The sequence below is a fragment of the Pocillopora damicornis genome, chromosome 9, assembly GCF_964200805.1.
Source record: "Pocillopora damicornis chromosome 9, jaPocDami1.2, whole genome shotgun sequence".
NCBI classification, from domain to species: domain Eukaryota; kingdom Metazoa; phylum Cnidaria; class Anthozoa; order Scleractinia; family Pocilloporidae; genus Pocillopora; species Pocillopora damicornis.
The window spans coordinates 10,903,578-10,930,858 of NC_142678.1; the positions used below are offsets into that span (position 1 = coordinate 10,903,578).

Genomic DNA, 27,281 nt, shown 5'->3' on the forward strand with positions numbered 1-27,281 from the left:
AGCTAACTCACCGAAAATAAACGCGACATTGAATCACGTTCATAGTACACCATGACTAAGTAAATTTGTATATGCTTGCCCTCGTCTCAAACCAAACTGTACCTTTGGGAAGAAAAAAAAAGGGTTTTCGCTCTCTTTGATTTCTTATTTAGGGTCGGGAGTTTCTAGTGAAATGATTTCTCTTTCATTTTGCGCAAATTTTTCTCAAATGTAGCAACGGGTTAACACGTGTCTAAAAGTAGTAAAACATCCGTTACGAAAACGGTAAGAGTAAACGATCGAAAACTTGGCTTGAAATCGGTTCGATCAGGCACAAATGCCAAGTGAAGTCATCAGTCAGGTAATGGCAAGACCTTAAAAGAGGAAAAACGTCAGTCACAAAGAACCTTAACTTTATTTGGGTATATAGCCAACTTTGCCTTATGATCAGCGTCTGAGAAATGAGTGAGCTGTTTTCCGGTTCTGAGAGTTTAATCTTATAATCGATACCGAAAGAAAATTACTCGTACAGGCATGGAAAAATGTTAATAGCCCATTTTTTTCTCGCCCGTTTTCAGTAAACAAGACCCTGCCATGCGAAATTGTCCTGCAACCGAAATATAGGAGTTTTCGGCCGACTGCGAACAAGTTTAGTAACATGGTACAAGTAATTAAGAAGCGTCATGCTACGGCCGAAGAAAACCGAAACCTAAGAATTTTTTCACCAAACGATTTTAAGCGGATTGATATGATCAAGAGTGCTACAGCTCTTGATCCCTCGACCTTTCCGCACCAAAACGGAAAACTAGGTGCGAATAGAAAAGAACTGATAAGTGCTAAAAACAGAACTGACAGACGACTTTAAAAGCTGAAACAGTATTCTACTGATCCATGTGATCTTTGCTATAGCTTCTCGTAACAACATAGTGATCAAATTTGTTATATTTATCTCTGTATATTAAAATATAACATATTAGATCTCTCCGTGAGCCGCGTGTTTCGCATTCTTTTGGTTTTGATAGCATGTCGCACCATTGATAATGACGTCGTGTTTTTCAGTTCCTCTTCAGCTGAGTGTAACATCGCCGTTTGTTCAAATTGTTGACATTTTACCGCCAATACATGGAGAGTGGGAAATGATATTTTCATCCATGATACCATGCTTGTATTTAAAGTCTTTGTCCTTTAGTGGATAACGCAAACATAACTGCACGTAGCTTAGTAGTAAATTCCATATCACAATATGATCACATGCCGGGAATCTTATTAAAAAGAAAGAAAACAAACAGCACGGAAAGATAATAGACCAAAAGCCATCATAGAAATAATACTAAGAAATCTTGGAGTGGAATCTGTCGAGGAATTTTGCGTTTCTGACAGAATAAAACAACTCCTTTGATCGTGACATGTAGTTCAATGATGGTTTTCTTGTTTGAAACTGTACGTGCGTGACGCTATGTAACTACGCCCCCAATATGCCCCCGCATACGCGTCATAACAACTTCCGGTATTTTTGTTATCTGTGGTTATTATTGTACAGCGGAATATCCTTGCTGCGACGTCATATAACATGGCGGACGAGAGAGGTTTGAAAATAAACAAAACTCACCACCGCAAAGTGCAAAGCTTATCGCTTAGTTCCTGCCCTGAAAAGCTTCGCATCCATCTACTAGAACGTAACGATCCGGCAGTTTTTGATGGCGCAGCAAGGCAGTGGGTATGTTGTAACTGGACACCAGAATTTCTGGCTCAGGAACTTCGCGATCTTCGAACAAGTTTTCGATTTTGTGCGAGACAGAACCCGTCTGTCAATGGAAATTCGTGTAAGAAAACCATTATGGAAACAGACTGTGAATTTGAGAAAGCAAACTTTGACGAGTTTTGTCAATGGTTGAATGGCTACACAGAAAGATCGGGATGTTTGTCTCGTTTTCAAAGGTAATAAAGACCAATTATGATAGATAATAACTTGTATCCTACTGCTAATATGGAAAAAGCGGGTGTGTCGCGCCATATTGTACACAGGTCCAATCTCAATCATGGCTGGCCATGCTCTTGACCTTGCCAATACAAACATAAACAAACAAATTATAATCCGGCACTCAAGAGAACAATAAACGTGCCACCAAAAATACGGCTTTAGGTTTGTGTATTGAGTCCTCTCTTGTTAATCATTTTAATGATCGGTGAAATATTGACTGAGTGGGAGAGATCAACAACACCGCCAGCGAAAAGGAAATGGTTTTTAACCGCAGATGCAAATTAGCAACAAGAACCAAAGATATTGGTTGAAACGTTACAAGAGTGGACAGGTAGACGATAAGACGCCATGGAAGGGTCAAGTAAAAGTTTGTTTTGACCGTAGTCCTAATTCTATTGTTCCATTCACGTGAATCAAAGCCGGCAAGAATGAATTCTGCTCCGAACGTGATCGGTTTGGTTGTTATTTATATTTAATTCAGGACATGAACTTTAAGCATTCAAGTCAAAGCTTACCATGCTTACGACCGAAGCCGGTAAAATTTCCGTACAGCCCCATACTACATTATGCATTCAGTTCTTGAATAGAGAAAACAATGACAAAAACAATACATTGCCATTGGGAAAACAGATTTGTTTTACAATAGTATGGGGCTGTGCGGAAATTTTACCTTAATGACAAGTAAACAGAACAGAAAAAAAAACAAAAAACAACTGTAACAGCATAAAACCTTACAAGGATACCAGACACGATACATCAAGATACTTTCATTTTCAAATTACTCATTCAGTGAAGTTGTCCCTGCATTATTTTTCCTATTTTGTTCACAAATTGCCACATTTATATTTCTTTCTTACAGCCTATGATGTCTTGAACAACAGATTAAAATCAGCATGAGCCCTCCCCTTTTCCTAATCTATGTTTTAGAATCATTTGACTAGCTCAAATATTTGCATTAAACAAACACATGTTGTGAGGTGGATACTGACTCAGTCAAACATTCTTTTTACCTTTTATTAGAACAATAAATGACGCTATTTTTGTAACTGAAAATCAAATATGTTAACAGCATTTCTTGTCGATGAAATTTGAAAACTTCTATATCCTAACTGATACCTAAGGAGCTAAGTAGAATAACTTATTCCAGGGTTTGGTTGTTAATTGCATCAAATCAGGGGAGTTCTTTAAAAAGAGCAGTTGCTATCAGCACAGTAAATGCATCTAGTTTACTATGGTGGCTGTTCTTTGTCTTGTCCTTGTCTCTGGATGAATATTTAATTTGGACCTATACATAGGAGTTATTGTCTGAGAGGTCCTACTCAAGTCACTCACTCTTAATTATGAAGTCTTAAGGCACTTACCCTCCATGTGAGGCTTCAAAAACAATGTGGCATAAAGCTGTGGTGTTTGGTGGAAATTCATACATGTTATTTTTTCCTTTTTCAACAAGTTTTCTTTTATCATTTAACCACTGGGATGATCTTGTTATCCTTGACTTTGCTTGCTCGGTTGATACATGAAAGGAAATTATAGCAAAAGATAGGCAGGCATATACCATTTAGAATTTATATTCTTCTCTCAGTCAAGTGGTAAACCCTGTATGGGAATCAAGTGTCACTTCATATTATTCATTTTTTAAAGTAACTTTTAATATCTGTACATGAAAAACTATTTTGTAAAATAATAAAGGTGAAGTCTGTACCTGAGCCAAGTGGCCCATCCAACTGTAATTTATGATGGTTTGTGTAATAAATGAGAACTAGGAGTATTGCCATTCCTTGAATAGGATGCATGAATAGCGCATGAATTGTAAAACCCTAAAGTAGTACCTAGTGGAAATTTATGTCAGTTTTGGTCACAAGAATGTGATCCTCCATTGGGTGCCAAAAAATATATATGTACAAAATATATGGCATGATATACCCAGATATATATATATATATACACCCTTTTTCAAAATTTTACAAAGTTTAAAATATATTTTGAATATATATATATTTACTGTTCTATTCAAAAACTGTTTCTTTTTGATGAGAAAAGAAAAGGCACATATAAATTAAGTTTATTTTTAACTTTACAACATTTTTGAAAATGTATATATTTGTTTTAGTTGTTTTTACAAATACACGATCAAGCCTGTACCTTTATTAGAAAACAAATTTGAATCAAATACAATGAATCATTAGGTGTGACAAGATACTGATGTAAAAGAGGCTTTAATTTTTTTTTGTTTACTTTTTAGACAAAACTATTGGTGCTATGCAGATTACAAATATATGGCTGAATTATTCAAAGATTTTCCTCATTTACGCAAGTCTGTTGACTGGAGCTGCTTTGGTTTTCCTGAGAGAAGTGGTGATGAATCAACAATATGGATTGGAAGTGCTGAAGCATCAACTCCATGTCATGTTGATACATATGGTTGTAATTTAGTTGCACAGATCTATGGAACAAAGAGATGGATTCTCTTTCCACCAAGTGAAACCTCCAACTTGTATCCAACCAGAATTCCTTATGAGGAATCCAGTGTGTTTAGTCAAGTTAACATCACCAATCCAGATTTAACAAGGTTTCCAGCCTTTGAAAATGTTCTTCAATATGAGGTGTTTGCCTTTTTTACAGTAAATGTTCTTAAAGCCTCCCTAAAAAGTGCCCCCCTCCCCTCCTTTATCTAGAACTAGCTCCTTTAAACAAAAACTTTCATTTGTTGTTTGTTGTTCTTCTGTCTGGGCTAATTACTGTTGAACCTGTATTAACTCTTGAACTCCTAGAAGTGATTAACATGAAACTTCTTCCCATGATATTCATACATTATTCAGCAAACAGATAACAAGAGCACTCAAATGTATCAGGTAGAAATTTTTATCCTGATCTGACACAAAATTCTCATCACTAATTTACAAGGAAATGTGTAGAAGCTAGATGGGAGAATTTGCAATCAGAATTTGGGAGTTAAAGGGTTAAGTGGCACTGTATTAAACAGTTACCCAGTATAAGGGGGTCGGTTGTCTAAGTCATGAATTTGAACAATTGAGCCCCCCTCAAATCTCCCACTTAGCTCTGGTTTGGTTTATGTTACATTCAACAACACCATATTGTTGTAAGTGGAGAAAAATGCTGTGGCTTATAATGTAAGAGGAGGGGGAGGGTGGTGACAACTCACATATCTAAGAGATGGGAGAGCTTGTTTTCACAGAGTCATTGTCAGCCTCTTTGTTTGAGATACATCCCATTTGAGTCCAATGTCTGTACAATACAAAGTGCTAAGGAAAAGTAGAGGCTGCTGGTATCAGAGTTAGTAAAGTTATTTTCCCTTGTAGATAATTCTTAAACCTGGTGATGTTCTGTTTGTGCCTAAGAAGTGGTGGCATTATGTGGAATCATTAGAAACATCAATAAGCATCAACACATGGATTGAACTGGTGTGTATGAACAACACAGGTTATTTTACTCTGATCCATTCATGTACATTTATACTACTCCCTAGTCTCTTTATCTAAATGCCATCATAATAGTGGTTCATAAGTGGAAATGTTTATACCATTTGAAGCTTTCTCAAACTGTGCAATATTATGGGAAAAGTTGTATTAGCCTTCAGTTGGATAATTAACTTTGAGTGATGCTAGATATGATTGATTTTCAACATATAATATTTGAATGCCATTATGATATGTTATTTGATGTCAATTTTTTTCATGTGTTGCTGTGAATGATAGATGAAGTTTTACCTTTTTGAATTTTGACTAAATGACTGTAAACTGTCATCACTTTATAACTTAAAGATACATACATTTTTAGTGATCCAACTGTAATCAAATGTTTATTTTCAAACAAATTTGCAAATGAAAATCAGGCATCCAACATACATGAGTTCTCCCCACAGAAAGTCTGAATTTTCTTATTTACCAAAGTTATATAAGATATGTGATCACAAAGTTGTAAATAATAACAATATTGTTAATCACCTCTTTTTCAATGTTTTTTTATTTTTTTACATAACAAGGAAAGTGATCACTTGGAGAGAGTCAAAGAGGCACTTATCAGAACTCTGGTGGGTGGAGAATTGTTTGTATAAATGTATTCTACCATAATGCATATCTAGAAGTTCAAGTGTCTTATATTCTAGACTTATTTTGTTGCTCTCTAAGTATTGTTGCTAAGAATTGCATGTTTAAAACTAAGCAACCCTTGATAATGGCAACACCTTGGGTGCCTAACCAAGGAGAGGGGCTTATTTAGTTTTGTCATTGTGGTCAGGTGCTTAATTGAGGGGAGGGGCTATTTCAAGGGTTTGCAGTGTAAGGATACTGGAACAAATCTGAATTGCAAATTGTTAAATCACCAACTACATGAAAATGATAGTCCCCCCCTGAACTGTAATAGTAGAATGAATTTAGTGGAAAAAAGAGAAAATATACTCCTTACAGTCCGATTTTGTTTTTTGTTTTTTAAGAAACATGTTTTATGGTTTACCTTAAACCCTTGATTTGTTCAACAATATTGTGATTTGAAGAAATGACTATCAAAAAGAATTATTGTTGTACAGGGTTATGTTTGATAATCCAGGAGTAAAGTGCCTTTTAAACTTAAAATAGCCTCTTTTATTCATTGTTTCAAGGTGTCTGCCTTAAAGAAGGTGGAGGGAGCGGCTGAAGTAACATGGCTGAACCCATCAGAGGTGACTATGACTTCTGTGTTATCTCAAAATTCAAATAATTTCCATGCATTTATCTTGATGTCTTATGGGGAATTGTGCACATTATGTGATCAAATTTTGTACTCAATATAGGCAGCAAAATTAACATATGGTTTTGTGTGAGCTCTGACTAATTATTAAACATCAGTGCAAGCAACAGTGGCCATTGGATTAGACTTGAAATTTATGTTGCTGTTCTTGTCTAAACATGAAATGAACTACACTCACTGCATGCAAACATAATCATTATTACAAAAAAGTGAAAATCAGACCTTTCTGTGCACTTGTCTAGAAGTGAGATTTGCATTCATGCATTGAGTTCTTTGCTTTCCAGGAAATTGGAACACATGCACAAAACATGAGTTACTTGTATCAAGCACTGTGTGCAATGAAACAGAGGACAAGCTGTGATGTCGACACATCTTACTCGGATGGAACACAACCTAGATACACTGATCAAAATAAAAGTGATATACTTTCTACAGATGATCTCATAAACTGCATGACATCCCCTGAGGTTATCAATGCAATGATGTCTCAAGCTCTCAAAAAATTTGGAATTTGCCAAACAATTAACTTGCCCTTGAAGTCTCCAAGTGTAGAACAGCAGAAATTGAAGACCACACAGACAGTCAAAATGGAGAGAAACTCGAATTGCAATTCTAGTTCTTGCAGTTATGTACTAGATGAAACAGTGAGATCTGAAAATATTGGTTCAGGGTTTTCTCAGCCATCCACTGAACAGGAAATTTCAGAGCATCCCCCACTGAAAAGAAACTGTACTGACAAGGAAAGAAATTAGACAAGTACTTAATGTCACACAAAGGATGATACCCAGCATGAACACGCCCCCAAATGGGGATGAAAATGTTGTCATTGGGAGAAAGTACTTCCATCCACGGGGCGAATTCATGGGATGATAACAAGCCCTGAAAAGTTATAGCATGAGAGGTAGAATTTAATCCAAGCTGACAACCAATTTCTGTTTGCAGTTAAATTAAAAGAAGTGATGAATTCATTCTTTCCTTGAACTTCTTTGCACAAAACAGAGCAGTTACAGAGTTTTAAAATTTCAAAAAATTTAATATTTAGTTAGTATACAGGCTCTCGTTGATTAATAGATGTTTAAATAACAGTACATAGGCATAGCAGTGAAGATTTCCTCTTTTTGATAAATGTTTTTGTAGTAAGTAGTAGGAGAAGTTTTCAAGATGTAAAGAGCCTAATCTTGATGCGCAAAGTGGTGGACGAATTGTTGAGAGTTATGCAAACCCTCGCCTGTATGGGGGGTTTTCGTATTTTTCATTTTCAGACGAGGCCTTACGAAGGTTAGAATTCTACTGGTGCGCGAGATACTAACGTGACAATCCATCAAAAGAGGATCCTGACAGTGCACGAGATACCAACGTAACATACCATCAAAAGATAAGGCCAACAGTGCGCGAAATACGTACATCTTATTATGCCTAGACGTTCTGGTGTGTAGTATCGCTGAGTATTGTTGTCGGTTTAACAAGCCGACTGGTTAAACATGTGTTATTCAGTACCAAATAACCAACTGTCCAAATAACCGTGCAATATCGCAGGATATTTGTACTCTACCTAGTGCAGCTGAATAACAATGACGAAGCATTCCATCAAAATAAAATCCTATCGGTGCTCAAGATACTAGCGTAACAATCCCTCAAACGAGAAAGCTGACAGTGCTCAAGATACGAACATAACGTTGAATCCATTAAACAAGATGGATAACAGTGAGCGAGATACAAACATAACAACACATCGAAAAAGAATGCTAGCAGTGCGCGAAATACTAACGAAACATTCCATTACAAGAAAATCCCAACGGTTTGCGAAATACCTACGTAACAATCCCTCAAAAGAGAATGCTAACAGTGCTCAAGATACTAGCGTATCACCGAACGCATCAAAGGTTAAATAAGGGTGTGCGAGAAACTCACGTAAAAGTCACTCAAAAGAGAATCCTAGAACAGTACGTGAGACACTAACGTAACAATCCTTCAAAAGAGAATCCTAAAACAGTGCGCAAGATACTAGCGTAACAATCCATCAAAAGAGAATCCTAAAACAGTGCGAGATACTAACGTAACAATCCATCAAAAGAGAATCCAAGAACAGTGCACGAGATACTAACGTAACAATCCATCAAAAGAGAATCCTAAAACAGTGCGCGAGACACTAACGAAACACTCCGTCAAAAGAGAATCCAAGAACAGTGCGAGATACTAACCTAACAATCCATCAAAAGAGAATCCTAGAACAGTACGCGAGATACTAGCGTAACAATCCATCAAAAGAGAATCCTAGAACAGTGCGCGAGATACTAACGTAACAATCCATCAAAAGAGAATCCTAGAACAGTGCGCGAGATACTAGCGTAACAATCCATCAAAAGAGAATCCTAAAACAGTACGCGAGATACTAACGTAACAATCCATCAAAAGAGAATCCTAAAACAGAGCGCGAGACACTAACGAAACAATCCATCAAAAAAGAATCCTAAAACAGTGCGAGATACTAACGTAACAATCCATCAATAGAGAATCCTAAAACAGTGCGAGATACTAACGTAACAATCCATCAAAAGAGAATCCTAAAACAGTGCGCAAGATACTAACGTAACAATCCATCAAAAGAGAATCCTAAAACAGTGCGAGATACTAACGTAACAATCCTTCAAAAGAGAATCCTAAAACAGTGCGCAAGATACTAACGTAACAATCCATCAAAAGAGAATCCTAAAACAGTACGCGAGATACTAACGTAACAATCCATCAAAAGAGAATCCAAGAACAGTGCACGAGATACTAACGTAACAATCCATCAAAAGAGAATCCTAAAACAGTGCGCGAGACACTAACGAAACACTCCGTCAAAAGAGAATCCAAGAACAGTGACGAGATACTAACGTAACAATCCATCAAAAGAGAATCCTAAAACAGTGCGCGAGACACTAACGAAACACTCCGTCAAAAGAGAATCCAAGAACAGTGACGAGATACTAACGTAACAATCCATCAAAAGAGAATCCTAAAACAGTGCGCGAGACACTAACGAAACAATCCGTCAAAAAAGAATCCTAAAACAGTGCGCGACATACTAACGTAACAATCCATCAAAAGAGAATCCTAGAACAGTGCGAGATACCAACGTAACAATCCATCAAAAGAGAATCCTAAAACAGTGCGAGATACTAACGTAACAATCCATCAAAAGAGAATCCTAGAACAGTGCGAGATACCAACGTAACAATCCATCAAAAGAGAATCCTAAAACAGTGCACGATACTAACCTAACAATCCATCAAAAGAGAATCCTAAAACAGTGCGAGATACTAACGTAACAATCCATCAAAAGAGAATCCTAGAACAGTGCGAGATACCAACGTAACAATCCATCAAAAGAGAATCCTAAAACAGTGCAAGATACTAACCTAACAATCCATCAAAAGAGAATCCTAGAACAGTGCACGAGATACTAACGTAATACATCAAAAGAGAATCCTAAAACAGTGCGAGATACTAACGTAACAATCCCTCAAAAGAGTATCCTACAACAGTGCACGAGACACAAACCTAACAATCCATCCAAAGAGAATCCTAAAAGAGTGCCAGAGATACTAACGTAACAATCCATCAAAAGACAATCCAAGAACAGTGCCCGAGATACTAACGTAACAATCCATCAAAACAGAATCCATAAACAGTGCGCGAGATACTAACGTAACAATCCATCAAAAGAGAATCCTAAAACAGTGCGCAAGATACTAACGTAACAATCCATCAAAAGAGAATCCTAAAACAGTGCGAGATACTAACGTAACAATCCATCAAAAGAGAATCCTAAAACAGTGCGAGATACTTACGTAACAATCCTTCAAAAGAGAATCCTAAAACAGTGTGCGAGATACTCACGTAACAATCCTTCAAAAGAGAATCCTAAAACAGTGCAAGATACTAACGTAACAATCCATCAAAAGAGAATCCTAAAACAGTACGCGAGATACTAACCTAACAATCCATCAAAAGAGAATCCTAAAACAGTGCGAGGTACTAACCTAACAATCCATCAAAAGAGAATCCTAAAACAGTGCGCAAGATACTAACGTAACAATCCATTAAAAGAGAATCCTAAAACAGTGCAAGATACTAACGTAACAATCCATCAAAAGAGAATCCTAAAACAGTGCGCAAGATACTAACGTAACAATCCATCAAGAGAGAATCCTAAAACAGTGCAAGATACTAACGTAACAATCCTTCAAAAGAGAATCCTGAAACAGTGCGCAAGATACTAACGTAACAATCCATCAAAAGAGAATCCAAGAACAGTGCACGAGATACTAACGTAACAATCCATCAAAAGAGAATCCTAAAACAGTGCGAGATACTAACGTAACAATCCATCAAAAGAGAATCCTAAAACAGTGCGAGATACTTACGTAACAATCCTTCAAAAGAGAATCCTAAAACAGTGTGCGAGATACTCACGTAACAATCCTTCAAAAGAGAATCCTAAAACAGTGCAAGATACTAACGTAACAATCCATCAAAAGAGAATCCTAAAACAGTACGCGAGATACTAACCTAACAATCCATCAAAAGAGAATCCTAAAACAGTGCGAGGTACTAACCTAACAATCCATCAAAAGAGAATCCTAAAACAGTGCGCAAGATACTAACGTAACAATCCATTAAAAGAGAATCCTAAAACAGTGCAAGATACTAACGTAACAATCCATCAAAAGAGAATCCTAAAACAGTGCGCAAGATACTAACGTAACAATCCATCAAGAGAGAATCCTAAAACAGTGCAAGATACTAACGTAACAATCCTTCAAAAGAGAATCCTGAAACAGTGCGCAAGATACTAACGTAACAATCCATCAAAAGAGAATCCAAGAACAGTGCACGAGATACTAACGTAACAATCCATCAAAAGAGAATCCTAAAACAGTGCGCGAGACACTAACGAAACACTCCGTCAAAAGAGAATCCAAGAACAGTGCACGAGATACTAACGTAACAATCCATCAAAAGAGAATCCTAAAACAGTGCGCGATACACTAACGTAACGATCCATCAAAAGAGAATCGTAAAATAGTGCGCAAGATACTAGCGTAACAATCCTTCAAAAAAGAATCCTAGAACAGTATGCGAGATTCTAACGTAACAATTCATCAGAAGAGAATCCTAGAACAGTGCGCAAGATACTAACGTAACAATCCATCAGAAGAGAATTCTAAAACAGGGCGCAAGATACTAACGTAACAATCCATCAAAAGAGAATCCAAGAACAGTGCGTGAGATACTAACGTAACAATCCATCAAAAGAGAATCCTAGAACAGTGCGTGAGATACTAACGTAAACTTCCATCAAAAGAGAATCCTAAAACAGTGCATGAGATACTAACATAACAATCCGTCAAAAGAGAATCCTAGAACAGTGCGTGAGATACTAACGTAACAATCCATCAAAAGAGAATCCAAGAACAGTGCGTGAGATACTAACGTAACAATCCATCAAAAGAGAATCCTAGAACAGCGCGCAAGATACTAACGTAAACTTCCATCAAAAGAGAATCCTAAAACAGTGCAGGAGATACTAACATAACTATCCATCAAAAGAGAATCCTAGAACAGTGCACAAGATACTAACGTAACAATCCATCAAAAGAGAATCCAAGAACAGTGCGTGAGATACTAACGTAACAATCTATCAAAAGAGAATCCATAAACAGTGCGCGAGATACTAACGTAACATTCCATCAAAAGAGAATCCTAGAACAGTGCGTGAGATACTAACGTAACAATCCATCAGAAGAGAATCCTAAAACAGTGCGCAAGATACTAACGTAACAATCCTTCAAAAATGAATCCAAGAACAGTGCGTGAGATACTAACGTAACAATCCTTCAAAAATGAATCCAAGAACAGTGCGTGAGATACTAACGTAACAATCCTTCAAAAATGAATCCAAGAACAGTGCGCGAGATACTAACGTAACAATCCTTCAAAAATGAATCCAAGAACAGTGCGTGAGATACTAACGTAACAATCCATCAAAAGAGAATTCTAGAACAGTGCGCAAGATACTAACGTAACAATCCATCAAAAGAGAATCCAAGAACAGTGCGTGAGATACTAACGTAACAATCTATCAAAAGAGAATCCATAAACAGTGCGCGAGATACTAACGTAACATTCCATCAAAAGAGAATCCTAGAACAGTGCGTAAGATACTAACGTAACAATCTATCAAAAGAGAATCCTAAAACAGTGCGCGAGACACTAACGTAACGATCCATCAGAAGAGAATCGTAAAATAGTGCGCAAGATACTAGCGTAACAATCCATCAGAAGAGAATCCTATAACAGTGCGAGATACTAACGTAACAATCCATCAGAAGAGAATCCTTAAACAGTGCGCGAGATACTAACGTAACAATCCATCAAAAGAGAATCCTAAAACAGTGCACGATACTAACGTAACAATCCATCAAAAGAGAATCCTAAAATAGTGCGAGATTCTAACGTAACATTCCTCCAAAGAGAATCCTAAAACAGCGCGAGATACTAATGTGACAAACCCTCAAGAGAGGGTCCTAACATTGCGCGAGATATATATCTTATTAGACGTTTTAGTGTGTAGTATCGCTACGTATTTTTACGGTTTGTGCCGTATTTTTACGGTTTGTGCCGTATTTCCACGAACCCGTAGTGCGAGGCAAATTAGAAACAACGAGAACCCTACAACAAAACAAAATAGAATCCTTACAGAGCACGAGATACTAATGTAGTAATCTATCAAAAGAGAATTCTAATAGTGTTTGCAATACTAACGTGATTTACTACTAACGTCGGTGACAATCTTGGAAAAGAGAATCCTAACAGTATACACAAGCAGACTAACCTAAAATCCGTCAAAAGAGAATGCTAAAGGAGGGCGAGGTACTAACGTAACAATCCATCAGAAGAGATTCTTAACAGTTTGCGAGATACTAATGCAACAATCCACCGAAAGAGAACGCCAACAGTACGTGAAACTAGCCTAGGAACCCATCCTTAGAGAATAATGACAGTGCGCGAGATTTAACGTAACAACCACAAAATATAATCGTAACACTGGGCGAATTATTTACGTAACAACCCCTCCTAATAAGAGCGCGAAGAATATCCTATCAGTACACGAGATAACGTTGCAATCCATCAAAAGAGAACCCTAACAGTGTACGAGATACTAACATAACACGTGTATGGAAGGGGGGGTCATATTTGTATTGAGTTTTCCCTAACCCCTTTGTTTTTATACGAGGCCTTATAAAGGTTAGAATTCTACTTTACAAGTGTTGTAGCAATGCAAAACATGTTAAGATGCATCTTCTACTGAAACACCCGAATGGAACGTGTTTCCAAATAAAAATTTGAGGAAGTCCCTCGGAGACTTGTGTACAATTTGTTATCTCATACGATTGTTTCAAAATTAAAAGAAACCCTTTAAGAAAATTTTTGTTTAATGCCCTTCTCCTCTAATTCCTGTCCGAGGCCAAGGCGAGAATAAGGCGATAAGTACTAATCCAATCTTGTTGGCAACGCAAATAAATAAAGGAGATAAGTTTCTAGAGAAAATGTGGAGCTGCGTCGGTGAGAGTACAACAAAATAATTCGGTTTTGTCAACCGAGAGGTTTACGTAAATTGACCACCGTAAAGAGTTTCTAGGCCGACGTTAGCCTTTCGTCAGAGTCACTCTGATGAGGGGCTAACACTCGAAACGCCATGACAATGTGTTGTCTCCTAAGGCAACCCAGGGTTAGCGTCACTCAATTTGTAAACAGCCCAAACCCGGTTTTCCGACTTCTATCCAAACCTTTTCTTATTTTTGTAAGGGTCTATCAAACTTTTTCTGCTTCTTAGTTTATAGGAGCTTCAAACAAATTTTGGGAAGTTTAGTTGTGTGCTTGTTGGAGCGCATCATTGACCAAACCAGCATTTCATTTATAATAACTTTTCAAAGCCTGTCAGAGATCGTATAACACTATTCCATTTCATTTAAGTGAAGATGATGGCAAAGCTAATTAATACTTTAGAAATGCATTTATTGGCTTCAAAGTACCACCACATGGGTTACAGACAATAGCTCATCGGGAAAATCAGGGAAAATCGTCATCATCTTCAGCCATTTCCTTGGCAAGTTCAAGATCTTGCTTTTCTCTTTCCCGTTGCTCCTAACGAAGGAATAGAGAGAGAAAACACGCTAAGTTGAAAACAATGTATTTTAAGTTCTCAGAGAACAAGTATCTCCCTTTCCATGACAGTCTTTCCGTTATTTACTCAGATATTAACTATCATTCTTACAAGAAGAAATTAAAAAATGCAAGCAATACCTCGAGTGATTCCAAATTCTTGCTATAAGACTTTGGTGGAAATCGCATGGCCTACATTAATGGTAGAAGTAAAGAAATATCTCTTGACAAAGTAACAAATACAACAATGTTAACTATCAGAGGCAATATTAATTTATACCAGTAAAATGTGGAGGTGATTACTGTTCTATAGAAGCATTCTTACAAATTTACAGAGCAATAAGCTAAAAATATCCAGGGTTTTATTATGATGAGCACGGGGACGATCTTGAAGGTTTCAGAAAATTGATTGAGGTGGGCTCAAAAATGCAATGATTATTTTATGTCGCTATATGTCAAAATTGTGGACCTTGGCTAGAAACAGAGAACGTGATTGAAGTTACACGTTCAATATCAATTCTCATGTAAGGAATACAATCATTAACGGGCACGTGGGAATGTCCAAATCCTATCAAAAAGCTCTCGTATCACCAACGGGCTGATTATATTATTGGTTAAGTATACATTGACTGCTTACCTTGACAGACTGATTGTAAAGATCCAAACAGAAACTAACTCTCTGATGAAAAGCTCCTTGTGGTTCATTAGTAGAGTAGATGTCCACATTTTCCTGTAAAGACAATTTACATATATCATGAAATACCCTAATACCATAGTTACAGTACGTTGATTAAAAATGAACCCCAATTGTTGTAGCTCTTCTTGGAAGTAACTTGTATATCGCAAAATAAGAACGTTGAAAGATACAAAGATACAATGGTGAGGAGTTAAAAGTTACTAATTTTATTCTCAGCAAACGAATACACCTTACCTTAGACTGAACATGGCCTTTCTCGTGATCTATTGTGGCATCAATTACACCATCACGAATTGCCTGCCAAGAGAACATTGTGTATTCATTTTTTAACTTCTTGTGCCTTATTTTTAAATGATGACAGCTTTGACTAAGAGTCAGCAATTCCAAAGATAAGTACTAAAGCAATTTCATCCTTTTTTTTCCCATGGTTACATGTATGTTGATGTCATGCTGATATCTTTACACCTTTCTTTGTGGGAACTCTGAGCAGTCACATTAGCTCTAACATGCTGACATGTCCTAACAAAGCCAACATACCGGTAGCTGTTTCTGGCTGCCAATTTATGTGAGTACTTATTTCAAAGTAAACAAGGATACAGAAGGTCACTAACATGAACAGAACAAGAACAGCTTTATGACAAAGTGTTACAAACACTTTTAAGAAGAAAATCAAACAAATTACAAGTACCTTAGCAACAATAAATTCAGCATCTTCAGGGCTATCCAACTGCAGTTTCTGTGCAATGTCAGTCAGGGAAATGCGTGAATATGATAGGTTAATCATTCGCACCCCTGCCTTGATTACATTGTGCCGCAACCTATTGACCAAACCATTCATGAAAAAAACTAAGTTGTGATTGATAGTTTCCATAGCAACAAATGCTTGTAATTATCACAGATAAAAACCTGAGACACAATGTAACAAAAAACAGACCTTATGATTAGGGTGTAAGTTTTCTCTGAGAGAAACTTTTCTTTAAACTTGTCCACAACTTGATTAAAGAGCTTCAAATCTCCATTCAGTACAGCTGTTAACAAAATAAAAATAATCATACTCAGGAGTAATGAAAATGCATAAGGAAAAAGGAATATCAATACCCAATGAAGCCCAGAGTTACTTTTGATAAACTTCTCAATTACCCTTCCAAGTCTTGGGCAAACTACAGCATTTGCTTATAAATTATAGAGACAATCTAACACTTGTTGCTCCTAACACCTTTCGTTTATTGAATTAACCGAGATAAATGTATTGTTATCCATCAAAAAGGCAATCACAGAAACAATCTCCTGCCTGCTCATCATGGAAAGCAATAATCATTTTTTCTCCCCACCCAAAGTGTACCTCACGAGCTGGTCACTTCATACACTCTGACAAGGGGAGACAACTAATTTAACATAATGCAGTCAGGATCCTGGCTTGTCTAAGATGTTTTAGTATTATTGCTCCAGTGATTATAGAAATGTGTGCACCCTGATTGGCCAAGGATTGTATCATATCTTGTTATAATCACCTCTCCTAGGGTGATTATAGCAAGGTTGCTAAATTACAAAATGACTGTGCTGGAAGGTATTAACACAACAGGAAAAAACAAAATTCTGAAGAGCACAAAAGGTGCTATTCAGTTTGATGTTACCCTTTTCAAAAGAAAGATATAAAGTTTTTGCCTGTTGAATTAAATAAACCTGTTAAATTTTAGTTAAAACCAGCTGCTCATCTTGATATGTGAAATCAAAACAATTATGACAGAATGGTTTCAACAACAAAATGGATTTCCAACAGAATTCAAAGTACCAGAGCAATTATACTAGAATTACTTGCCTCAGGCTCTGTGAATATTGATGAATAATTCCCTACTCTTGGGGATTATTTAACAATATTCACAGAGCCTGAGGCAGATAATTGTTTAATTCCACAAAGAAAAACTTATATAAACTTGCTTAAGTTTCTAGAGCCTCTGGTTTGAATCATGAGGTATGATAAATTCAGGCAAGTTTGTTCCCAAGAATGTTTACATAGCACCTAAGGAACCAACTCTGACCCCAAAAAGAAAACCAAAGAAGCATTTTTAAGGGCTCGAATTCTAAATATCAATCCAAACCTTGTGGCGTGTGACCCTCTGACATAGAGGGAAAGAGTGAAGTAAAGAGAGAAGTAAAGGATGAAAGAACGGAAAGAGAACTTCTGTTATCACACCAAAGTTACTAGTTGTGAACACAACTATATCTTGACTATTATGCTTGAGTACAACAAAAGCTTCAATATCTGCCCTCAATGATCCCAAGACTTAAAATCACTACTTCACATACATGTTCAGTGCTTTATTATCAATACCATATCACATCATATTATATCATCTTGACAGGGCATACTCACCTTGTGTAAGTTGAAAGTAAGGAACAAGAGTTTTTCTCAGAAATGGTTCTCTAAAAGTGGCTCTATCAGGTATTTCACCAAGAAGCAGTTGAACAACAATAGCAAATTTGTGTGCCTACATGAAAAAATTCATTGTTACATGAGGACTACCAGGTACCAGCAAACTAAGACCTCTTGCACCGACAGGAAATGAGGCAGGTTTCACACAACAATTAGATGTTGGTAAAATAATTTAAAGTTCAATATTTATTTTAAAAAAGTAACATTGGTATTTTTTTGCTCAAAACACAAAATACAAGAATGACTGCATTTTTAGTTGGAAACACTTTTAATTTTTTTTTACCAAAATACCATAAATAACAGATACCCATTGACTGAAATAAGGTGACTCCTTTGTAAGTCACATACTCTTTGACCAGATGGAAAATTTTTCTCTGAATAAAATTTATATTGACACAAAATTGGCAACCAAGGACTTTAACAGATATAGGATTACAACACTTGGCAACTGAAGACATCAGTGTGCTGTCCTCAGTGTCTCTATTGTTTTGTCACTCAGTAACTGCAGGTCCAAATATAGCATCTGCCTTCATTTTCATACCATAAATAAATTTGTATAAGTAACTCTATTGTAATGATAATAACCACATTAAAAAATTAAAAAAAATTTGTTTGCCACTGGTTCAATCTACTCACAGTTTGCTTGAATCCAATAGCAGCTTGCTGTGGAGCTTTCCTTATGGCCTGCAGAAGATTTTTGTGAGCCTCTGAGTAGTCAAGTTGAATAGCTTTGATAATGCCTGGGGTTCAAGGAAAAAGGAAAGTGTCAGAGAACCAACATAAAACAGGGTGTGAAATTGCGCCTAATACAGGCGCTAATGTGACTAAATTTTTCACTTTTGCGACCAAATCCTGGAATGTTTCATCATAACCTAACCAAGAGATATAGTGCGTTAAAAGATTTGTAAAGATAAATCCGCGGCAAACTTCCTTGTCAAGTTTGTTCCAAAACGCAACACCTGCATCTCGATTGATAACTAGAAGCCATTGGGTTAGCTTGATCATTGTATATCATCCATCCTAGTGTTCACTTTGTAGAACATGAAAGATGTTTTCCCTAGCTTAATTTTGGAGGGTCTATCTAGAATGCTGAGAGCGTAAAAAAAGCTTTTGTTTGTCTTTGAAAATGGCGACCAACTTTTTTTTAATTGGCTAACACTTTGAAGAATTTAGGAGCCAAGTGGCTATCGGAAAAAAAAATTTAATTTCACGCCTTGTTAAAGTTATCTAATCATCATTGTTACCTTTCACACTAGCTTACAAGGAAAAATGCATTTACAAAATTAATAAATTTGCACATGTGTACACTTCACCAACCAGTATAGTACAGAAATCTTGCCCATTCATTTGTGCTGGCTGTCTCTGGAAATGATGACTTGGACACTAACTTCTCAGCCTAAACAATTGAAAAGTTGACTCTTTTACATGTGGATGGGAATGGAATGTTAGAGGGTCCCCTATACCCCTTTGAAAAACTCTGTTGCGTTGAAAAAATATTGGACCTTTTCATGCGTCACGAAAAAATACCAAAAACTTGTTTCTCTTCACACAAAATTAAAGACAATAACATTGAATTAATAATTCACTTTTTCTAGTCTTGACCAGTCTTATGCTATAAAAGATGACATGATGTCTTATCTCATTTTTTCAAGAATCATTACTGGTCTGTTTTTGACTTTTGTTGATCCATCTGGAGTCCATCTCTTGTCAAAACCCTGGTCAAGACCTAACCACAGAGATGATTCACACAAAGAAAAAAAAAAAAAGCCTGATCATGCTTCACGCAAAAAGTAAAGGGGATCCTCATGTTAATCTGAAGAGAGAGATGTTTATTGTATCTGCTTCAATTGGTATCTTCACCACTAGCTTGGAGGACCATTTAATAAACTTGTTGTGGTTACTTAACACAAGTTGATGAAGCTCTGACAAAGAAGGACAAAAGCTGACATAAATTTAGCAGATAAAAAACCAATTGGATTGCAATGCTGCAGTGTTCTTTCTAGTGTCATGAATGTTTAATGGAGTTTTTTATCAGGTTGCTCTACTTCTTACCTGATCATACAAGTTCAGCTGAAGATAGTTTCTTAAGAGGAGATTCAAAAGAATGGCCTGGAAAGATAACGAATTATAAGCTCCAGAAAAAGGTCAACATTTTTCTGTATAGTAAACAAACTTTCTGATTACCTCCCAGCTGACCCAATGCAAAGATATGATTGTTAATTCTCCCCTCTATCTTATGACTAATGAGTTTGGGTATTCTCATTACCTGTTTGCTGGATAATGCTTGGATATTAGAGGGAGAAGTTAAATATCCATCACTTCTTGGAGTTAACAAGTTAAAAACCCACAGTAAACCTACTAACAGGCTTTCTGAAATAGTGCACACTGCAGAGACAGTTCCACATCTGTTGTTTATATAATGAAGAGTACTCACTTGTCCTTCATCATCATGCCTTAAAGTAGCTGTCCTCAATCTTGCTAGTAGAAAGCTGGGACAGGAAAAAAAGAAAAAAAAGAACAGGTTAACTCTGGACCAACACATATGTTGTTACCCAAAGTAAATTGGTACATAAATTTGAATTTTACTGTATTAGTAAGATTCTTCTGTTCAAAAGGTAAAGCTGTAAATATGCATACAGGCAGTGCATATGCTCTGAGTAAATGTGCTTCCCTGGCTGAGTCCAAATACAAAGAACACCAATTAACACTTGATTCACAAGCAAAGTTTTCATTTGACTGATCACCGTAAATTTTTTGTGGCATTTCAATTTATGGAATTTTCTTTTGGTGGGACTTATTTTTGCAGCATGACTACAGAAAAATTTTTTAATTTTTTAAGCTGCAACTTCTGTGTATGTACCTTCTGATTTCTTGTAGTCTGTCAACCAGTTCATAAGCACGAGAATGATAGAAATAACACTTGGCAAGAAGGGGGTCCAACGTCCTTCTGTTGTGTCCTAAAGATCGCTGCATCAGCAGTTCTGAACATTTAACAGCCTGAAACAGTCATGCAAAAAAAAAAGTTTTGAGTGGTTAACAAGATATCTAGCTCTCTCCTATGGAAGGTTTTTCTACTGTGGCATCCTTCACAATGCTTTATATTTACAGAAAAAAGCCTTGATATTTAACTCAATCTTCCACCTGGTCCTTCAATTCTTGTAGCATGTTTGAGTGAAATAACTCAAATTATCCTTAATCATCTCACAGATAACGCATTCATTTTTAGGCATCCCTTCTCCCCCTATTCAGAATTTCTGGAACCTTCTGAGGGGTGGTTATGTGTGTTTTCTGACCCTCTCATAAGTATTAATCATGATGCAAAGTCAGCTGACAAGGAAAGCCCTTGAAAAAAGCTCCCAGAACATCAAGCCATCATTATGACAACAATAAAACTCAGCATATCTAAATATGAGAATAATAATAAAAAGGTTGAAAAATAGTAATATTTGTGAGAAGTACCAAAGTAACATACAATTTTTATTACTTATCTGCCACCAATAAATATTACATTTGAAGAGAGAAACTTCTATCAGCTGTGAAGTAATATAAAAGTATATTTCTTACCCCATGAAATTGACATAAACCTAGGAAGCTTTTAGCACTGTGAAAAATTAAACAGGAAAAAGGTCCTTTGTTTCACAGCCTTGATCCTCACAGTTCTGGAGAAACATCAATTGAGTTTCAAAAGACTGTGAAAATACTTTTTAACAGTACTCTCTTAGCATAGGAAAATGTTTAAATTAATTTAAATTGAATCAAGATTTGTAATTACTTGAGGAGTCTTACCTCCTTGTAACACTCTGTATCAATAAGATGAATCAAAACCAACAGGTGAAAATAAAATTCAACTTCAGGTAATGCTGCAGCAGCTATCAACCGAGCACTACGTGGTCTGAATGGTACTCCAGGTTCTGATTCCATTGGCTAAAAACACAAAACAAGATCTATAACTTAACACACTAAAATGATTCTGTAGTACCACTGCTGGTACTCTAACACATAGAAATTATTGTGTTATATCTCTCAGTTAGTATGTATACCATGATTGCTCAATTTAGTGGGACATATTTCATTTTATAGTACACCAAATTCCAAAGCTTGTTTGAGTGTTCAACTTTGCTAATACTGCGTCTAAATGAATGCTGGGGTTTAACAACCCTTCACCAGATCCCCCATGGGGCATGTTTCACATAGTCTCAATCTTTGCTGTTGTTGTGCAAGATGCAGAGCCAAAAAAGCCTTGCAAATTCTTTGAAAACTGTACGTTGCCAAACCTATTCTCTCTCCCTGATGGGCCAAGGAGATCATTGATCTGTGTGGGAATGTGAAAATGAGCATAGGCATTCCCAAACGTACAAAATATTAACAAAAATCTATTGTTTCAAATATTTGTGGGCTTGTGTATAAGACTGTAGTAAGTTGTAACAGTTTCCATTCCATCCCATTTTCCAAAGCCTTGATCTGTTATGCTGTAGAGTCTTGTATAGTCCTTGTTGCTTTTAAGAGTTGCATTTGTCGTTACTCCAAAGCTAATTCTGTCACTTTTAGGTCTTAAATTTCCATTATTTTCATAATTGATTATTCTTTGCATTACACAGTTTTTATTAGAGCTCCATAAGGACTACCTTGATCAAGATGGAATGGAATTATGGTACAACAACTTATTACAGACTTCTGGGCCACAAACCCAAAAATTGGAATCAGAAGGTCTTTTTTTTTAATTTTGTGCCCTGTACTGATGTCTATGGTCATTTTCACATTCCTACACAGATCAGTGATCTCCTCAGCCCATCATGGAAAGAAAAATGGTTCACAAACAAACAAACAAATTTGAAACAAACAACTCTGAAAGAATTTGTGAAGCTTTTTTGACCCTGCATCTCACATAACAAGAACAAAGATCAGAGCAGAAAAACTTGGTCTGTAATTTACAATACTCACACAATACAACACAAACTCAGTTAGTAAAGGGATGTTTCATAAACTTGAAATTATACAAATAAAGGTTTGATAATCAACATAAGCTAATAAAGAAATCTGAAATCTAATTTCAAAGATGATAGCATTCTTAGATTTAGCTGGCACCTGTTAATAATACTGCCACTGTTATCAAGTTGTTACAGTCAACAAAAACAATAAAGACCCTCTGGGCCAGTTACACACACGAGGTCAAACCTTAATCACTGATTTATGCAAGGAGTGGAGCTAACGTATTCTCTATAAGATAGTTGCTTTCATTAAATGAATGTCCCTCCACTGCTAGCTCTCCACACCCTTTGACACTGTTCACAAAAATTAATGTTCCTTAATGATTCAGCTAAATTCAAGAATATGGTTTTATTGAACAGTGGCTAAACTTTGTTTTAATAACTGCCTTCTGAGTCTCATACATTAATTTCAAAATCTAAAACCAAGATTCACAGTCATTTATAAATGCATCATAAAAACTTTTGGGAGAAAACAACTAACCTCATCAAGAAAAGCCAACAAGCCATCTCTTGCAACTGATGCTGTAAAAAAGATAATCTTTAGAGAATTCCAAGAAAAATAAATCAATGTTACTAAATAATCTCTGTCTGGATCTCTGTATTTAGGTACAGGTCCTAAATTTTAGTTTGTGATATAAATCAACTGTTTTTCTCAAATCACAATCGGTAAAAGAAAGCCTCAAGTAGGCTGCAGCTGTTCTTCTTTACTTACAATTGGGAAAAAAGCCACAAATAAGCTTTCTGAGAATTGGGTGAGTAAGTTTCTTCCTTGTTGCTGGAATGGCTCTTAGAACACGGGTTAGAAACCGTGGTTCCTTGGATGACACTGACTTTTCTATGTACTTGACCTGATCTTTGAGATCTACAAAAAGAAATACATGAAGACAATTACACATCAAATCAATCGACTAAATGTAAATTTTATCGCTGTTGATTATACGTCGACCTTCTCTCTTTTACAATTACAAAAATTTAAGTTCTCATCTGTAAAATTATCTTAAAAGTTTATAATCCTTAATTAACCCTTATAAAATCCTCAAGTCCTACTCTAACATTAAAGAATAACGGTCATTCAACAGACTATCGTACGTTTTCCACCGATTTGAAATGGCCGCAGAAATACTCATCCGAGAAAGTCCTTTTCGGTATTTTAAAATTACTTCTGTACTGTTATAAATTCGACTGGCGGGCACGGCGTTATTTCAAAAACCTGTCCGGCTGCTGAACACGGAGTAACTTCAAAAACCTGTCCGGCTGCCGGACATCTGGACTCAGTATTAAAACTTACCTTCCAAAACGAGTCTCTCTTTTTCTTCCTTCGAGACCTCCGCTTTCGGTTCTTCTGATTCTGCTGAATCGTTCTGTTTAGGTTCTTCTTTCATTTCTACGTCTGCCTTTGCCATTTTGAATCTTTTAAAAACAAACCTTTTTTAAATTTTTTCCACTGAAATAAGCTTTATTAACTATCTTCTATAGGTTATCCGCCATGACACTGCAAACGATAGTGCGCCTGGTCTCTACAGAAGGCCGCTGGCGGCCCACCACTAGTACCTAGTCTCCCAACCATCACGTGGCGAACAACCATCCACTTATCATCTACTATTTACACCTCGTTAGAAAAAAAAAAGGCAGCTAATTAGTGATCATTTAAAAGGACCTCTTGTTGCAGCGTTTAGATCCCCCCCTGATGAAGGCACTATACTGGGGTGTCGAAACGTTGGGTCTATGAATTGTAACTTTTTCGGTTACATTCATTAAATCTGTAAACCAGAGTAGCATCAAACCATGTCTGGTTGTCCACCTGGCTGCCGTGTGAACTTTAATATACACCATCCACTTATTTGAGGATATTGACAGGATAACGACAGGCTAATCATAGGCCTAGGTATCTCTACCATTAGAAATTTTATAACGGAATTTAGTATTCAACGTGTTGTTAGATTTCAAAGAATAAACTGTGCGTGTGAAAATTGTCTAACTACTAAAATTCGAATAAAAAATAATTTACAAGAAACTGACCGCACACAGACGATATCCTGGAAAAAGCTCATAAAAAAAATTTCTGGCCACCGTTGGAAGTTTTGTTTTGTGCTTATTAAAAACTGCTTTTTGTGTGCCTCTTGATGGTTCAAACAATTCGCCAAGACATAGATAACAATGAGAGGAATTAGACAACTTTTTACAGCACAGAAAAGGGGCCGGTCATATTTTAGTTTTACAGAAGTATGCTCCAAAAGCCATTTGATATTTATCTCTTCCATTGAATATTTTATCTGAAATGAGGTTCCTGGCACCTTTCATTCAGAATGATGAAAGAGATTAAAGTGTTTAGCGATTTTCAATCAATTTGTTGGGCGCGGTGGTGGCCCGCTTAAACGACAGACACAGGATTGCCGCGTTTATCGAAAAACTGTCACATTGCCTCTGATTTTTCGTAAAAATCAGGTCGTCACTACATAAACAACGAAGTCTGAGAAATTGGGAAAAGGGTATGGAATTCTTGACGTATGATGGATGCGAAGATGGATACAACAAGTAACTATGTGATTATGTAGGTTTGTATTAAACACTAAAACATAAACCGCTGCCTTCAACTGAAATTTTGATGTCTAGAAAAGCTAAAGAGGTGTCGAAAATTTCCCTGGTATATTTCAGAGCCGAGTGAAAGGAATTGACAGCGGATATAAACTAAGTGAAAACCTCCTCTGGTAGGGGAGGTAACGCCGATGCAGTCGTCAATGTGGCGACCGTAGAGTTCAGGTTTGGGGGCGTTCTATTGACTGAAAAATTTTTTTCGACCATATTCCCACCAATAGCGTAGCTCCATTCTCTCCATATAAACCCACACGCAACCCAGAATTCTTTCAATCGCTCTAACGAGGGGCTAACGTTCGAAAGCTGGTTTTGAAAGACCAGCTTTTCAACTATTTACGGTGGTCAATTTACGTTATCAACTCAGCTGATAATACTAAACTTCCCTGTTAAACCTTCAATAGTCGTCATAGCAAAGGTGAAAAAAGAATCATATCTGTTACAAGACGGTTTATATTTTTACTATAAGTCACAGGCTAAAATGAAACATTTAAATGAGCAACAAGTCTGTCGGTGTTTATTTTTAAATTGACGATGACGATAAATGGAAATCAATCATTGAATGATAATATCACAGAAAATGAATGATAATCGGCTATTGACTGATACCTTTTGCTACAGCTAGTTAACAGTCAGTCTTATCAATGATACGAGATATCATGATATATTATACATTATTGGTTTCTATCTAGTTTTATGGATTAACACACGCATCAACAGCTCTACATACGTTCCTAAGAAAGAAGGAAATGTCAATATTCTACCTCTTTATAGGATAACACTATCTTTTCTTTGAAGTAACTCATGGTCATGGTTCCCTTTTGGGTGGATAACCACAGCAACAGCTGCTTGGACGCCGTGCGTCTTGGTTTTACGTGCGTAGACAGAGTTTATTGGATTGTTTTTAAAATGGTAAATTTTTTTCTACATTTCAAGACAATTCTCAGACGTTTATATTGCTCTGTGGAATCTCGAATGCGGCTAGTAGTAAAAGTTTTTCAATAATTTTTGATGGCGAAGCCCTCGCTACAATGGATTCTATATGGTCCAGCACTCATCGATGTAAACAATAGCACAAGCGTCCGCGATATTACAAAACGCCGGTTGCTTATTATAGTAACTCCATTGCAATACAAAGGCTAGTACAAACAGCGACATCAAGCACCCAAAAGTCAAAAGAAAAAACAAATGCCAAGCGAAACATGACGAAATTTGATTGCTGTGAGAAAACGATAGGAAGAAATCAAGCAAGCATAACTTGCTGTGGTTGTAATGGCTCTTTCCTGAAATGCTCCGGCCTGACAGCCTCCTCTTCTACCTGGTTATGCAGTAACCGTCTGGGATTTGCCCTGCCCTTTTACAAGTGCTCTGAAGCGGAAATGTTGGATGATACACTCGATTTGTCCGCATCTCTTGATCCTGGCCTTGATATTCATCCGCTCTGCTCTAACTCAGGCCAATTAAAAATAATGCATCTTTATACTTAGTCCCGCCATGGTTTCGACATTAAATGAGCTTTTACTCACTGTCAATTCGTATCCACTAGTCATTGTAACATTGAGCGAAACCTGGCTCAGAGATCAACCCCAGTTATTGGACTGTTTCTATCACTGGCTTTGTTGCGGAATTCCGGAAGAGGGAAGGTATAAG

General features: G+C 36.7%; 2 protein-coding genes across 2 annotated transcripts; one reads left to right on the forward strand and one right to left on the reverse strand.

Annotated features, from left to right (window-relative positions):
- Positions 1 to 381: 381 nt before the first annotated feature.
- On the forward strand, positions 382 to 8,320 carry LOC113668539 (HSPB1-associated protein 1). The gene is made up of 6 exons (XM_027184456.2): positions 382 to 1,917; positions 4,203 to 4,563; positions 5,281 to 5,382; positions 5,964 to 6,011; positions 6,579 to 6,638; positions 6,991 to 8,320. The coding sequence occupies exons 1-6, from the start codon at positions 1,550 to 1,552 to the stop codon at positions 7,456 to 7,458; spliced, it is 1,407 nt and encodes a 468-aa protein (XP_027040257.2). The 5' UTR covers positions 382 to 1,549; the 3' UTR covers positions 7,459 to 8,320.
- Positions 8,321 to 14,758: 6,438 nt separating this feature from the next.
- On the reverse strand, positions 14,759 to 24,583 carry LOC113668518 (26S proteasome non-ATPase regulatory subunit 3). The gene is made up of 16 exons (XM_027184432.2): positions 24,328 to 24,583; positions 23,752 to 23,901; positions 23,521 to 23,561; positions 21,838 to 21,975; positions 20,912 to 21,048; positions 20,486 to 20,540; positions 20,104 to 20,160; positions 19,369 to 19,447; positions 18,688 to 18,791; positions 17,992 to 18,106; positions 16,552 to 16,645; positions 16,306 to 16,435; positions 15,852 to 15,914; positions 15,558 to 15,650; positions 15,062 to 15,112; positions 14,759 to 14,902 (listed from the first exon to the last, which is right to left on the reverse strand). The coding sequence occupies exons 1-16, from the start codon at positions 24,440 to 24,442 to the stop codon at positions 14,828 to 14,830; spliced, it is 1,497 nt and encodes a 498-aa protein (XP_027040233.1). The 5' UTR covers positions 24,443 to 24,583; the 3' UTR covers positions 14,759 to 14,827.
- Positions 24,584 to 27,281: the final 2,698 nt, after the last annotated feature.